Source organism: Equus asinus, chromosome 3, assembly GCF_041296235.1.
Source record: "Equus asinus isolate D_3611 breed Donkey chromosome 3, EquAss-T2T_v2, whole genome shotgun sequence".
NCBI classification, from domain to species: domain Eukaryota; kingdom Metazoa; phylum Chordata; class Mammalia; order Perissodactyla; family Equidae; genus Equus; species Equus asinus.
This window is the reverse complement of record NC_091792.1, coordinates 45,173,686-45,188,003: the sequence shown is the minus strand read 5'-3', so window position 1 is coordinate 45,188,003 and position 14,318 is coordinate 45,173,686. Positions and strand designations below refer to the sequence as shown.

The window sequence follows — 14,318 nt, the reverse complement described above, 5'->3', positions numbered from 1 at the left end:
CTTCATAGGATTGTTATGAAACTTAGAATTCTCAGCAAAGCATCTAGCACAGTGCCTAGCATGTAGTAGCCACTATTACTAACGTTATGTGTTTAAGTAAACGAATGTGTATAATAGCCATAAGCACTTTACATATTGATAAAATTAGAAAGTAAGCTTTAAATGAAAAGCATTTGACATTCTCCAGATTCAAAACTCTCGTTTTATAACACTGATGGCCCAATGACTCTAAGAGTAGAACTTTTCATAATAGGGATATAACTTACCACAAAACCAAGAGCTATCAAGGGTTCACCTTCATTTAAATGATAGAGGAAAGAGCCTCCATAAGTATGTCTGTCCAAGGGCCAACCAACAGTGTGATCTACTCTCCCGGGTTTCCACTTCTTTTCATCAATAAGCCATAACTAAAAGAAAAAAGGTCCTAGAGTGTTATTTAAATTTTTTATGTCACTAGAATGTATAAAACCTTCCAAGTTTTACGTCTTATTTATGAAAATGACAAGTGAAAAACTGTAACAAGAGAAACACAAAAAAAGTACTTCAAATATTAAAGAAAATTATATCAAATTGCAGTTTGGGGAATCAGAGTAAAGAAACAGGTCAAAAAAGTTATACACTCTTTAAAACAATAATTAGATTCTCAAATTGGTAAGACTTTCCATGGGATTACAGGAAACACCGCTGAAGAGATGAGGGAAACTTGTGGGGGGCTGGTGATGTTCCATATTTTGGTTATACGGATGTGTTCACCTTATAAAAAGTGAGCTGTACACTTAAGATCTGTCACTTTACACCACATATGTCATTCTTCAATAAAACAGTTTCCCCCCCCGTACTCCTCCCTCCCCAATTGAAGCAAATTGTTCATCCTATTTTCATAATGCTAAGTTTTAAATTTTAAACAATTTCTATCTGAAATATTATCTAAAAATCACACACTATTTGCAGTCAGATAATATTATGTGCAATCTACCAAAACTATTAAGCCCTTATTCACAATATAATGAATCTAGTTATATAGAGAATTTGAATTTTTCCGAGCTTTGCCCTAAATATTTAAACAAAAGGGTTATAATGACACTTTTACACTCTAATAAGCCTAAGGTTTGGGAAAATAGACTAGAAATTGGGTAAACTGAGAAAATATACAACACTTAAGCCTAATTAAATTTTAGGTTACAGATCAATATACTATGGCTGAGTGTGTATTTCATAAGCTAAATCTCACATTACAATTTTAAATAAATAATTCTTGTAGGATGTGGTCATCCTACAAACAGCATATGGGTAAGAGGTCAAATCCTATTAGGGCAGATGGCATTACAATGAAAAAAAAATCAATGTTACAAATTTTTTCAAGTTCAAGACTTATTTCAAGCAACATTTGATAAAACAATTACAACATGTAGACACAATTTAGTTAATGAATTTGATTAGTAATATTTTCTAGCCCCTTGAAAAATATCCCAAATATTTTCAGTCATAATGAACATCTCAAGTCAATGAGAAATATAACAACTGTAAAATTAGATCAATATTATAAAGTACATATGATAATACAAATGAATTTAAGCTCCCTCTTTCAAAATTAAAATTGCAAAAACAAACCATGATACCTCCTTCAGTCCAATTCCATAGGTTTGGGGTTCACAATTGGCCCTCAAATCAAACTTCTTATACAGTTGCTTGGCTAGATGTCCGTGGCAACCCTCTGCAAAAATTGTGACTTTGGCATGTAGTTCTAGCCCTCTCTCAAATGTCGTCTAAAAAACAAAACATGTTAAATTATAACATTTGACAAGTCAAAAAATATTCAGATTCTGGTCATTTTTTTTTTTTTTTTTTGAGGAAGATTAGCCCTGAGCTAACTACTGCCAATCCTCCTCTTTTTGCTGAGGAAGACTGGCCCTAAGCTAACATCCATGCCTATCTTCCTCTACTTTATACGTGGGACGCCTACCATAGTATGGTGTGCCAAGCGGTGCCATGTCCGCACCTGGGATCCGAACCGGTGAACCCCGGGCCGCCTAGAAGTGGAACGTGTGCACTTAACTGCCACGCCACCGGGCCAGCCCCCTGGTCAGTTTTGAATAGAACTATGATTCAGGTATAGACAGTGCAAATATATAATCTCAGAAATAAAACTAAGAGTACTGTTGTAAGTAGAATCTAATTTAAATTTTATTACATATTTTGTGTCTGTTATATTTTTCTTTTTTACTTCAAAAGTACTTGACTGAACGGTTAAGTTTTAAGAATTAACAAAGCAAATAAAGCATGCTCATGCTAAAAATATTCTCTACAAATAAAGTGAAAAGGGAAAGGCCATGTCCCCACTATTCGTTATTTTCCAGACCTATCATTTGAATCGGAAAACACTATTAACAGCTTTCTTGTGAATCACGCCAGACAATTTCATGAATAAAAAACTACAGTAGAGCCTATTTAAGTCCTTCTAACACAAATAGGATCATACTAAATATACTCTTTAGCTACTTGCTTTTTTCCCTTTAATTTTACTTGTACTCTATTGCTGAACGTATTCTGTAAAACTGAAATGCTTTTTCCAAAGAAAAAAAGTCACAAAGTCTTTCTCTTTCTTTTGCTGTCTGTATTTTGCACTTATGTTTGGCACATGGTAGGTATTCAAGAAAATTACTGAATAAAGGAATACAGAATAATCAAGAAAGTCTCTATGAAATATACCTTTCCTGATATTTCTCTTTTCATATATTTGCATGTATGTGTGTATACAGACACATTCATTAAAAAAATAGGTTTATAATGAAAACTGTTTTATGACTGTTTTCACATTATATTATAAAGTGATTTGCCTAAGGCAATTTATACCAAATAAAGCATTCATTTTTAATGCTTGCATAGATTCTGCTAATTTTTCAACAAATTCTCAATAGTTGGACATTTAGGTTGTTCCAGTGTTTCACTATTGTAAGCATTGCTTGGATGAATATCCTTGATGCTAAATATCCTCAGTCTGAATGGTAAAAATTGTTTCATTATTAATTCAATATCTTTGTTCTAGAATTGAACATCTTTCACATGTTTATTAGTAACTTCTATTTTTTCTTGTGAAATGCTTATTCATGTCATATATATGCATACATGTATATTGCACGTGCACACATATCCTAGAAAAATCCTCACATATCCTCAGTACATTTTTATTTTGTTCTTGTCTCCTTCCTCTTATTACACGTCACTCATCCACAAACCATGTTAAGAGCAGAGTATATACAGTTTTACCCAAATATATATACACACATACATACTGAGATATTCACATATACTCAAACTTTTTTGGGTCTTAGTTTATTTTACAAAAAAAGGATAATATAACAAACTCTTCTGTATCTTACTTTTCTCACTTAATAACACTTCATGGAAATCTTTTCAAGTCATTGTATAGCTCAAATCTTCTCTTTAAGGGCTGGGTAGTAGTCCATGTGGAAATACCATAGGTTATTCAGCCATTCTGCGAATGGATAATAGCCATTCACTGTGTTTCCAGTTTATTTGCAACTATAAACAATGTTACAAAACATACACCCTTCTATATATATCCCTATAATAGTGGTGCTTTTATTCCTGTAAGATAGATTCCCAGGAGTGGCACTGTTGGATAAAAGGGCACACCAATTTTTATCTTACTAGATATTACGAGATTGCCTTCCAAAAAGCCTGAAGCAATTAATAATTCCACCAGCAGTATATAAGAAGACCCTTTTCCCTATAGTTCAGCTAGTGATAGATATAACTGTTCCTTTTACATTTTGCTAAGTGTAGTGATAACTGACTGGTATTTTAATTTGCATTTCCCTGACTACTGTTCTCAGCATCTTCTTTTTTTTTTTTATTGAGTTATTGATAGGTTACAATCTTGTGAAATTTCAATTGTACATTAATGTTTGTCAGTCATGTTGTAGGTGCACCACTTCACCCTTTGTGCCCACCCCCCACCCCACCTTTCCCCTGGTATCCACTAAACTGTTCTTGGTCCATAGTTTTAAATTCCTCATATGAGTGGAGTCATACACAGATTATCTTTCTCTTGCTGGCTTATTTCACTTAACATAATTCTCTCAAGGTCCATCCATGTTATTGCAAATGGAACGATTTTGTTCTGTTTTGCAGCTGAGTAGTATTCCATTGTATATATGTACCACATCTTCTTTATCCATTCGTCTGTTGATGGGCACTTAGGTTGCTTCCACGTCTTGGCTATTGTAAACAGTGCTGCAATAAACATTGGGGTGCACAGGACTTTTTGGGATTGCTTGAGGGTTCCTTTTTCTCCGCAACCTCTCCAACATTTGTTGCTATTGGTTTTAGATATTTTTGTCATTCTAACAGGTGTAAGGTGATATCTTAGTGTAGTTTTGATTTGCATTTCCCTGATGATCAGCGATGATGAGCATCTTTTCATGTGCCTATTGGCCATCAGTATATCTTCTTTGGAGAAATGTCTGTTCATGTCTCCAGCCCATTTTTTGATTGGGTTGTTTGATGTTTTGTGATTAAGTTGTGAGAGTTCTTTATATATTAAGGATATTAAGCCTTTGTCAGATATATGACTTGCAAATATTTTTTCCCAGTTAGTGGGTTGTTTTTTTGTTTCAATCCTGTTTTCATTTGCCTTGAAGAAGCTCTTTAATCTGATGAAGTCCCATTTGTTTATTCTTTCTATTGTTTCCCTTCTCTGAGAAGGCATGGTGTCCGAAAAGATTCTTTTAATACTGATGTCAAAGAGTGTACTGCCTACGTTTTCTTCCAGAAGCCTTATGGTTTCAGGTCTCACCTTTAGGTCTTTAATCCATTTTGAGTTTATTTTGGTGAATGGTGAAAAAGAATGGTCAATTTTCATTCTTTTACATGTGGCTTTCCAGTTTTCAGCATCTTCTTTTTGATTCAAGAAATATTAAATGAATACCAACAGTGTGCTAGGTTCTGTGCAAGGCAGTGGGAATACAGAGATGAATAAATAAGACGTGTTCCTTTCCCTCAGGCAGACAGTAAATAAAATACATGAGTATATAATTACAAATTACGATTCAGTGCTATGAAAGAAAGCACAGGCTGCTACGAGAGAGAATAGTAGAAGGGAGCAATTCTGGATGGAGTGGAGAGAAAAGGCCTGTTTAAAGAAATTACATTTAAGCTGTGGATTCTGAAGAAGGGTATTTAAGAGTCTTTCCTTACGATTAGTGACCACCTGGATTGGCCCTTCTGTGAACCGTTAATTCTTTCGATTCTGCCCATTTTCCTAACATGTTGTCTTTTTCTCTCATCAATTAATAAGTACTCCTTTTTTTTAAAAGATTTTAGTTTTCCTTTTTCTCCCAAAGCCCAGTACATAGTTGTGTATTTTTAGTTGTGGGTCCTTCTAGTTGTGGCATGTGGGACGCCGCCTCAGCATGGCTTGACGAGTAGTGCCACGTCTGCACTCAGGATTTGAACTAGCGAAACCCTGGGCCACTGAAGCGGAGCATGCGAACTTAACCACTCGGCCACGGGGCCGGCCCCTAATAAATGCTCTTTGATATTATAAATGGTCAAACATTTTTCCCCCCAATCTACTGTTTATCCACAGACTTTATAGTGTTTCTTTTGGTATACAGAAGTATTTAATTTTTATATAGTTAAAAAGCCTCTATCTCTTATAGCTTTTTCTTCCTCAGTAGGATGGCTTACCCTACCCCTAGATTGTACGAATCTACATTTCTTTCTGATTTTTTTATTGTTTTAAGAAATAATCAGAATTTTTTAAAAGATGAAGGTTTAAATCTACTGTTTGCAGATGGACATACAGTTTTCCCAGTACCGCTTAGAGGTTTCCTCTTAGAGGCAACATGCCCCTTAGTGTTCAAGGAAAGGCCCTGGAGCTACAGTGCCTGTACTATTCAAATCCCAGTCCCAATACTTAACAGCGTCAGACCTTGGGCAAGTTTCTTACCCTCTGAAACTTACAATCAGATCCTCTTAGAAATGAGCAGAACCACGGAATAAGCAGTAGGACATATGATTCTGGGACTCAGGGAAGAGGTGTTAAAGCCATGTGACCGGATCTGGTCACTATGGAGAAAATGCAGATCGAGGACTCAACACTGAGACCTAGAGCCTCAACAGAGGACAGGAGGACACGGAAAAGCAAGCAAAGGTGACAGGACGGGCCAGTGAAACAAAAGGAAAACCAATGTCACCCACTAATTGCCCCCGAGGGACTCAAGAGAGGTTTCAGAAGCATCTAATTGTTTTTCCAAATTGTTTTCTTTTTCTTTTTGTTATGTTAAGAGATGCAATCACCAACCACCGTGAACCAATCTAAACCCTACCACAAGAGCCCTGCTCGTGGAGATGGGCAGAAAAATGCCGAGGAGATGACCTTTGCCTTGTTTTTAATGCTAAGATCTCCCACTCCAGGAGGAGCTTAGGCCTTATTACCATAACTGGCAATGAACGTGGAAGCATGTTTTCCAGTGCAAGCGAATACCCACCTCTCCCTGTTGAATAGTCACTCCCCATCCAAAATAAAAGGCGCCTGCTGTCCTGAGCTCAGGGAGAGCCATGATTTTGGAAACTGTTCCGCATGGTCTCTATTTGCTGCAAATATACTTTGTTTGATAACTACTTCCGGTGGAGAATCTGATTTTAACTTGTGAGGAAGCGAACTCACTTTGGTTTGGTAACACCAAGAGAAGGTGGTGTGAAGAGCCAAGGCAAGAAAGTGTTTCAAAAAGAAGGAAGAAGTTATTCAAGCGTCAGTGCTGCCCACCAGGAGGTCAAGTAAGACAAGACAGAGGGCGCTCCGTGGCTGAGTGGTTAAGTTCACGTGCTCCCTTGCGGCGGCCCAGGGTTCGGATTCTGGGCGCGGACATGGCACCGCTCCTCAGGCCACGTTGAAGTGGCGTCCCACATCCCACAACTAGAAGGACCTGCAACTAACATATACAACTATGTATGTGGGGGTTTGAGGAGATAAAGCAGAAAAAAAAAAAGAAGATTGGCAACACTTGTTAGCTCAGGTGCCAATCTTTAAGGAAAAAAAAAAAGTAAGACAAGACAGAGAACAGACTATACTGGTTTGGCAAGGTGGCAGTATTTGTGACTGTGATGAGAGATGTTTCAGAGAAACGGCAGTAAGAAAGCCTGACTATGGAGGGTTAAATAGAGCATGGAACAAAAGAGTAAACAGAATCCTTGGTTCTCCCCAGTCCAAACTTGTGGCACTAAAATAATTATTTTAAAAATTTAGACTTTGGAGGGGCTGGCCCCATGGTCGAGTGTTTAAGTTCGCGCGCTCCACTGCAGGCGGCCCAGTGTTTCGTTGGTTCGAATCCTGGGCGCGGACATGGCACTGCTCATCAAACCACGCTGAGACAGCGTCCCATATGCCACAACTAGAAGGACCCACAACGAAGAATATACAACTATGTACTGGGGGGTTTTGGGGAGAAAAAGGAAAAAAAAAAATAAAATCTTTAAAAAAAAAAAAAATTTAGACTTTGGAGCTCAAATTACTAAGACTTCACTGTACTCTTCTATGCTTTTATATCTAAATAAATACAATATTTAAAATATATTTTTACAAATACAGAGCACAGAACAAAAAATATATATTTGAACAAATATCATGAGAAGACACAAAAAATGAAACATCAGAATCTGTGTGCTTAATTTTCTAACATTACATATAAAAATTTTAAAAGAATAAAACATTTTATAATTAAATTATCACAACATAGAAAAGAATAATCATAACTTAGGAAAGGATACAGGAAAAACAATATTCTTTCTTTCTTTTTGGTGAGGAAGATTGGCTCTGTGCTAACATTGCTGCCAATTTTCTTCTTTTTCTTGAGGAAGACTGTCCCTGAGCTAACATCTGTGCCAATCTTCCTCTATTTTGTATGTGGGATGCCACCACAGCATGGCTTGATGAGCAATGTGTAGGTCTTTGCCTGGGATATAAAGCCACGAAACCCAGGCTGCACAAACTTAACCACTATGCCACCGGGTTGGCCCCTATTCTTTATCATTATGAGAAGCAGTAAGAGATTTTTTGCAAACCTGACTATGCACCAGAATCCCTAGGGCCGTTTAAACAGCTTCTTGGGCTCTACTATAGGACAGGCTGAGTCCCAAGACCTCATGTGAATCTGATGGAGCCAATCAAACCACCAGAAGGAACAATAAAGTAGAAGGTAAGACGCAAAAGCTTTGCCACTTGCTTCCTAAGCAGGAAGTAGTGAGAAGCAGGAAGATGTGCTGGAGGAGATTCTAGAATAGATTCCCAAATCTGTTCAAGAATGGTAGAGAGGAGGGGAACTATGAGTTAACAAGTACTTACTGAGGGCCTATCAGGTCAGAGACTCAGTATTACTGATAGTAACGCAAATAATTCCTATTCATAGAAATTAAAATTGTAGAAGTGGCAATGTCGGTGGCAATGATTGATGACCTACATAGGTGTATGTTTTTTCATTCAGAACCTGTTGTAACATCTTACTGATTCTCTCATTAATTAATAAGTGAAATAAAATCTTTGAAAGGTGTTTGTTTTATATTGGTATGAGTCATGTTTTTATCTTTTAAATTAACTTTCTTAAACATGTTATATTTACTTGCTTAAATCATGTTTAGTTCAAAGATGCTTCTATATTTTTTAAACATTAAGAGAAAAATTTCCCATTAACAATTACATTCTAAAATACACTTAACAGATGTACAGTTTGTAGTAAGACTTAATTATTGAGTTTAAGTTGATTCTTTCTTGTTTTTATTCGCCAGTTTGTTAAGCAGATAACTATTAAAACATTTACCTTTGGTGCTCCATCCTTTTGTATTCCTACATCGTTAGTGGCAACTCCTTTTACACTACCATCTTCATGAAAAAGGACCTAAAATGAAAACATATTTGTTATCACCTTAGAATTCATAATCACCTTAAAAAGAAACAATAAATAGCTTTAGATTTTTTAGAAAGTGAACATGTTCTCTAGACGATAGAAATACAGGCTTTAAAACGTTCAGGTAAAACAGAGTGTGTTTTTTAAGAGACTTCTAGAGTACAAAAGAACACAGCTTAAACAGTTGGAAAGGAAAGACATGCCACAACCTTGTTGAGAAAGACTAAGGAGGTTACTACAGAAACCAGTAAAGTTAAACAAGGAGTGCTCTAAAGAGTTCAGATACCAAAGCAAAGGTGTAGAGAACCTGTGATCAGGGCCTAGCACAGATAAAGAACAGCTGGGTGGGTGGACAGAGAAGAAAGAACGTCAGCACAGCCTCTATCCCAAATGAGTTAAGACCAAAAATTAAAGAAAACAAAACAAAACAAAACAGAGAGTGGCTGAAGACAGAGCAAAGGTGATGTATTTTTGGAGCAAGAAGGAAATGGGGAAAATGGGTCAAAAGTATAACTCTGAGCATGAGAAATAACAATAAATCTGTAACCCTTACTTGGTTTCTGATTCCTCTCTGGAGGAAAATGCTCTTTGGATAGGAAAGTACAAAATGTACACTGGAATCACACAACAGACTACACGAAAGTGAGGGAGTGCAAAGGAAAACAAGGATTAGCAGCAACGAGTATGAAAAAAAAGAGATAAACGTTTTGAGACCCTAAAACGAATCAACAGTATAATGTGGCTATGAACTAGACCTGAAGTCTGGTTCAGAGTACCAAAAAACCTGCCAAAACCTGGTTAATCTATTGACAATGATCTTTAAGGAACGGAGGAAAAAGAGGAGAGGTGTAAGAGACTGTAAGTGTGAGTGTGTGTGTGTGTGTGTGTGTGTACTCCAAAAGTGAAAGATCATGGATTCCACAACCACCAACTTGTGACTTTGACAATGATTCCATATTTGGGCCCAAAAACCAAATGCATATGTATGGGCTGGGAAAACAGAAATGAGTAACAGCAAGTATAATATAGCAAGTACCATAAAAATATATTTTATTTGACTTACATACTTGTGATACTGTGGTTTATAATAAATATAAATTTAGAGGAAGGAAAGATTGGGTTGTTTTTTCTAACCCAATACTGTGAGGGTGGGGTTGGCCCCAAGGCCGAGTGGTTAAGTTCATGTGCTCTGCTTCGGTGGCCCAGGATTTTGCTGGTTCAGATCCTGGGTGCAGACATGGCACTGCTCATCAGGCCATGCTGAGGCAGCATCCCACACAGCACAACCAGAAGGACCTACAACTAGAATATACAACTAAGTACTTGGGGGCTTTGGGGAGAAGGAAAAGAGAAAAGAAAAAGAAGATTGGCAATAGATGTTAGCTCAGGTGCCAATCTAAAAAAAAAAAAATTACTGTAAGGGTAAAAACAAAAATTTTTGAATTTTCCCTGGTAACAAAAACAAGATAACTCTCCCTCCCTTCAAGGTTCTTTCAGCATTTCTTTTAGAAAACTTTTTTTTTTGGTGAAGAAGATTGGCTCTGCTAACATCTGTTGCCAATCCTCCTCTTTGCTTTTTTTTGCTTGAGCAAGACAGCCCTGAGCTAACATCTGTGCCAATCTTCCCCTACTTTGTACTTGGGATGCCTCCAAAACATGGCTGATGAGAGGAGTAGGTCTGCACCCAGGATCCAAACCTGCAAACTCTGGGCCACCGAAGTGGAGTGCATGGAACTTTAACCACTTGGCCATGGGGCTCGGCCCCCTGGAAAACTTTTAACTATGAACTCTTTTTCTGTCTCTGAGATATATGGGAATCTTTTTAAAAGCACAATAAGATTCTTGCTAGAATCTGCATCCCAGAAACGTGTTTCTTGGGGGCCTTGGAGACATCTTTGGAATGTGAACATCAAGGAGGAAGACGTCCTGTCTCCCCATCTCTGTGGGAATCTGGGCTAGGTGCTTGGCTCCAACCTCTAACTTCTTGCTGTCAAACAGAAACAAGAAGTCTTATTATTCCATTGGATAAAGACAGTTAAGAGGTATATAACGGATGCTATCTGCCTGGCTATGTAAAAGGGTGCGATTTCTTTCTTGGCAATCTCCTTACCAGATTGCCTGCAATTTGCATTGCAGTCTTGGTTTAATGTTAATTCAATAAGAAAACTTTTATCACTATTATTTTTTAATATTTTGTAGAGGTGATTTTTCTGGGTTGACAGGAGATTTTATTTTTATTAATTTCCCCAATAATACTTAATGAGAACCAACAGCGTGATACAGTTGCCAGAAGTTATTGTGAGAGAATTAATGGACAGTTTCTAGACTAACGAAGGTAATAGCCCTGTTCTACACTAGGCTTGAAGTAGTTTATTCATTCTGGGTGCCACTTTATAAAGGGGATAAAAATGGAACGCATTCAGAGGAGGACGATGAGAATACTGGAGGAACTCAAACTATGTAACGCGATGGTTGAAAGAATTGAGAATATTTAACCTGGGAAAGAAAAACTCCAGAGTGAAGGTGGGGAAGAGAGAGAGCAGGGCATAATTTTAAGTGGACAGTTGTCCTTGGAAGAGGGCTTAGGTTTGTTCTGTATAGTATAAAACTGTAGATAAATTTCTGTTCAATAGAACGAGGAGAGTACTACCAACAGTTCAAACATCAGACAGAGAATTTTCGATCCCGGACAGTGTTCAATCATAGACTGGACAGTCACCTGATGTGGGTACCATACAAGGAATTCAAGTCGTCTTTGGATTAATCTTTTCAAGATTCCTTCTAACTTTGCAATTCTAAAATCCTATGGCCTTTCTAAAATATTTATTTATCTCTGTACCATTCTTGGTTTATATTCAAAAGAAAAACAGGTGACTTCCTATAAATATTAAAAACAAAAATTTACAAACCTCAGCAGCAGCGTAACCAGGGTAAACTTCAACACCAAGGGATTCTGCTTGCTCTCCCATCCAGCTTACTAAATGTCCCAAGCGCACAATGTAATTGCCATGATTATTCATTGGAAGACCTACAAATATATGCTTAATTTATAAATCTGACTTTTTATTGATAAAAAATCTCAAAAACATAAACATTTAGTTTAAAAATTCAAATCAATGTATAATTTCTGCATAAGTATACACATTATCTTATAGCCAAAATTTCAATTTATTTTCCACAATTTTAGTCTAAAGTTCTAATTATTCAACTAAAAACAACATTACAGAACTAAATTAAAAATTCCTTGTTGGCTTACAAGGCTACCTCAAATCTTCTAGACTGGAAGATAAAAGAACTGGCTTTAGTTCTGCTTTCCCACAAGCTAGCTGCATAACTTTGGGTTAAGTTCTTCAAATCTCTAGGCCTCAGTTTTCTCATCTGTAAGAGGAAGGGATTTCACCCGATGAAATATAGTTCTTTATGGCTGTGGAATACCATGATTCTACGAATATTTATGGTACCTTACCTGGAAGAATTGGCACAGGAATTCTGTATTTCTCTGTTAAAATTCCAAATCTGTCTTCTGTTACAGGAGTGTTAAGTGGAGCCTAGAAACAAAAGAAGGAAAGAAAAGAAAAACGTTTTAGTCCATATTTGTAAGGTTAAATACAAATAATAAAAAAACTGTATCAAAGGGTAAGGGAACTACTCCCCTCACTTTTCTTTCAACATTTCCTTTAGAAAATTTGGAACTGTAAATCCTTTCTTTGTCTCTTTGAGAGGTATGGGAGTTTTTTTAAAATTATTTTATTGAGGTCATAGTGGTTTATAACATTGTGTAATTTCAGGTGTACACTATTATATATCAGTTTCTGTATAGACTGCATTGTGCTCACCACCAAAAGTCTAGTTTTTATCTGTCATGATTAGATGTATGGGAATCTTTTAAAAAGCTAAATAAGCCAGTTTTGTTCCCCAGGAATGTCTCTCTTGAGGGCACTGGAGACATCTTTGAAATGTGAACATCAAGGAGGATGGCGCCCTGTCTCCTTGTCTCTCTGGGAGTTTAGCCTAGGTCCCTCCCTCAAGTTGTAACTTTCTGCTCGAGGAAAACATAAGACAAGTTTTATTTTCCCTTGGATAAAGACTATTAACATGTGTGTAATGGATTGTATCTGCCTATATAGGGCTTTGATTTGAAAAACTTTTTCTATTAGAACTGATATTATGACAATAATAATTCCATGATACCTATTTCTGACATATTAAAAGAGAAAGTTAATTAGGCACAATTAAATTATCTCTAGCTTAAAGGAGTATGATATTTTAGAAACAAAAGCATAGATGAAATTTTTGGAATTCAATTTACTCCATTTGGAAAGAATACAGAAGATAGTTACATAATTTTTTGCCCCTTACAACATATATTCACAGACAGTGAATACTCCAACCTTGAAGATAGGACAGGTGTAATATAACCCATTTTAAAAGAAGAAAAAACTGAAATATACAGAGTGTGAGATTTTTGACCAAGGTCATACAAATTACGAGAGCAGTAAAACTAGCATTTGGTCCTCTGCATATCATACCAGTGCCTTTTCTGCTTAGGTTATGGGAGGCCATATTAAATTATTTCTTTAGAAAATTAAATTAGATTATCCATTTTGGTTTTAGATATTGCAATGTCCCAGGAAATTTTATATAACACTTTATTAAGAATAATGATATAAACATCTATGGAATAAGTTAGGAAATACCTTCAAAATCAAAATGCTGTATTTTATTTGGTACAAATATTCAAAGGGCTTCTCAAGATAATGCCTTCTCATAAATCCAGTACATAAATACAACATGTAGAAGGCATTATACAGAAATATGAGTTAATATCTTAAAATTATAACTATATTTGATAGGATTTAATCTTTTTTAGCCCTTTTTAAATTAAAAAAGTCTCTAATTACCTTTAAGAGAGAGAATTACATGAAAAGGGTTTTCCTTGTTTCAGTAATTTGGAAACAGAGAGAGTAAAGATTAGACTTTGTATAAAGAACAATTTTTCATACTCCCTTCTCTTTCCAGTCTGGGAACAGTTCTTCAAAACCACGTGGATCAAGGCAAGCCCCTGAGAGAGTATGAGCTCCTATCTGAGCAGCCTTCTCCACTAGACACACACGGATGTCCTTTTCCTGTTTAGTAGCCAACTGCTTTAGACGAATAGCTGCAGAGAGCCCTGCAGGGCCTGCACCCACTATTACTACATCTGCTTCTTCCGCGAACCTCTCCATGTTGACTCCTGGGAGGAAAAACATGGTTAAAAAAATACGTAAAAATTCTGGGGTGAATACGACCTGATAAAATCACATGCTGGGTACAAATATGTATATGCTTTAGAGCACTATTTGCAGAACTTGCACCTCTGCTTTGCGTGAGAATCATACAAAGTATATTATT

At 36.5% G+C, this 14,318-nt stretch overlaps 1 protein-coding gene across 3 annotated transcripts in view; it reads right to left on the bottom strand.

Moving 5' to 3' along the window:
• ETFDH (electron transfer flavoprotein dehydrogenase) overlaps positions 1-14,318 on the bottom strand; it is a 33,045-nt gene that overhangs the window by 10,146 nt on the left and 8,581 nt on the right. For all 3 annotated transcript variants that reach the window (XM_044767042.2, XM_014829673.3, XM_070504988.1), the window contains exons 3-8: positions 13,931-14,160; positions 12,394-12,475; positions 11,837-11,955; positions 8,841-8,918; positions 1,620-1,766; positions 267-407 (exon numbers count right to left, since the gene is read on the bottom strand). In XM_044767042.2, coding sequence (XP_044622977.1) covers positions 267-407; positions 1,620-1,766; positions 8,841-8,918; positions 11,837-11,955; positions 12,394-12,475; positions 13,931-14,152 — 789 coding nt within the window. In that variant the 5' untranslated portion in view covers positions 14,153-14,160. The remainder of the gene's footprint in view (positions 1-266; positions 408-1,619; positions 1,767-8,840; positions 8,919-11,836; positions 11,956-12,393; positions 12,476-13,930; positions 14,161-14,318) is intronic.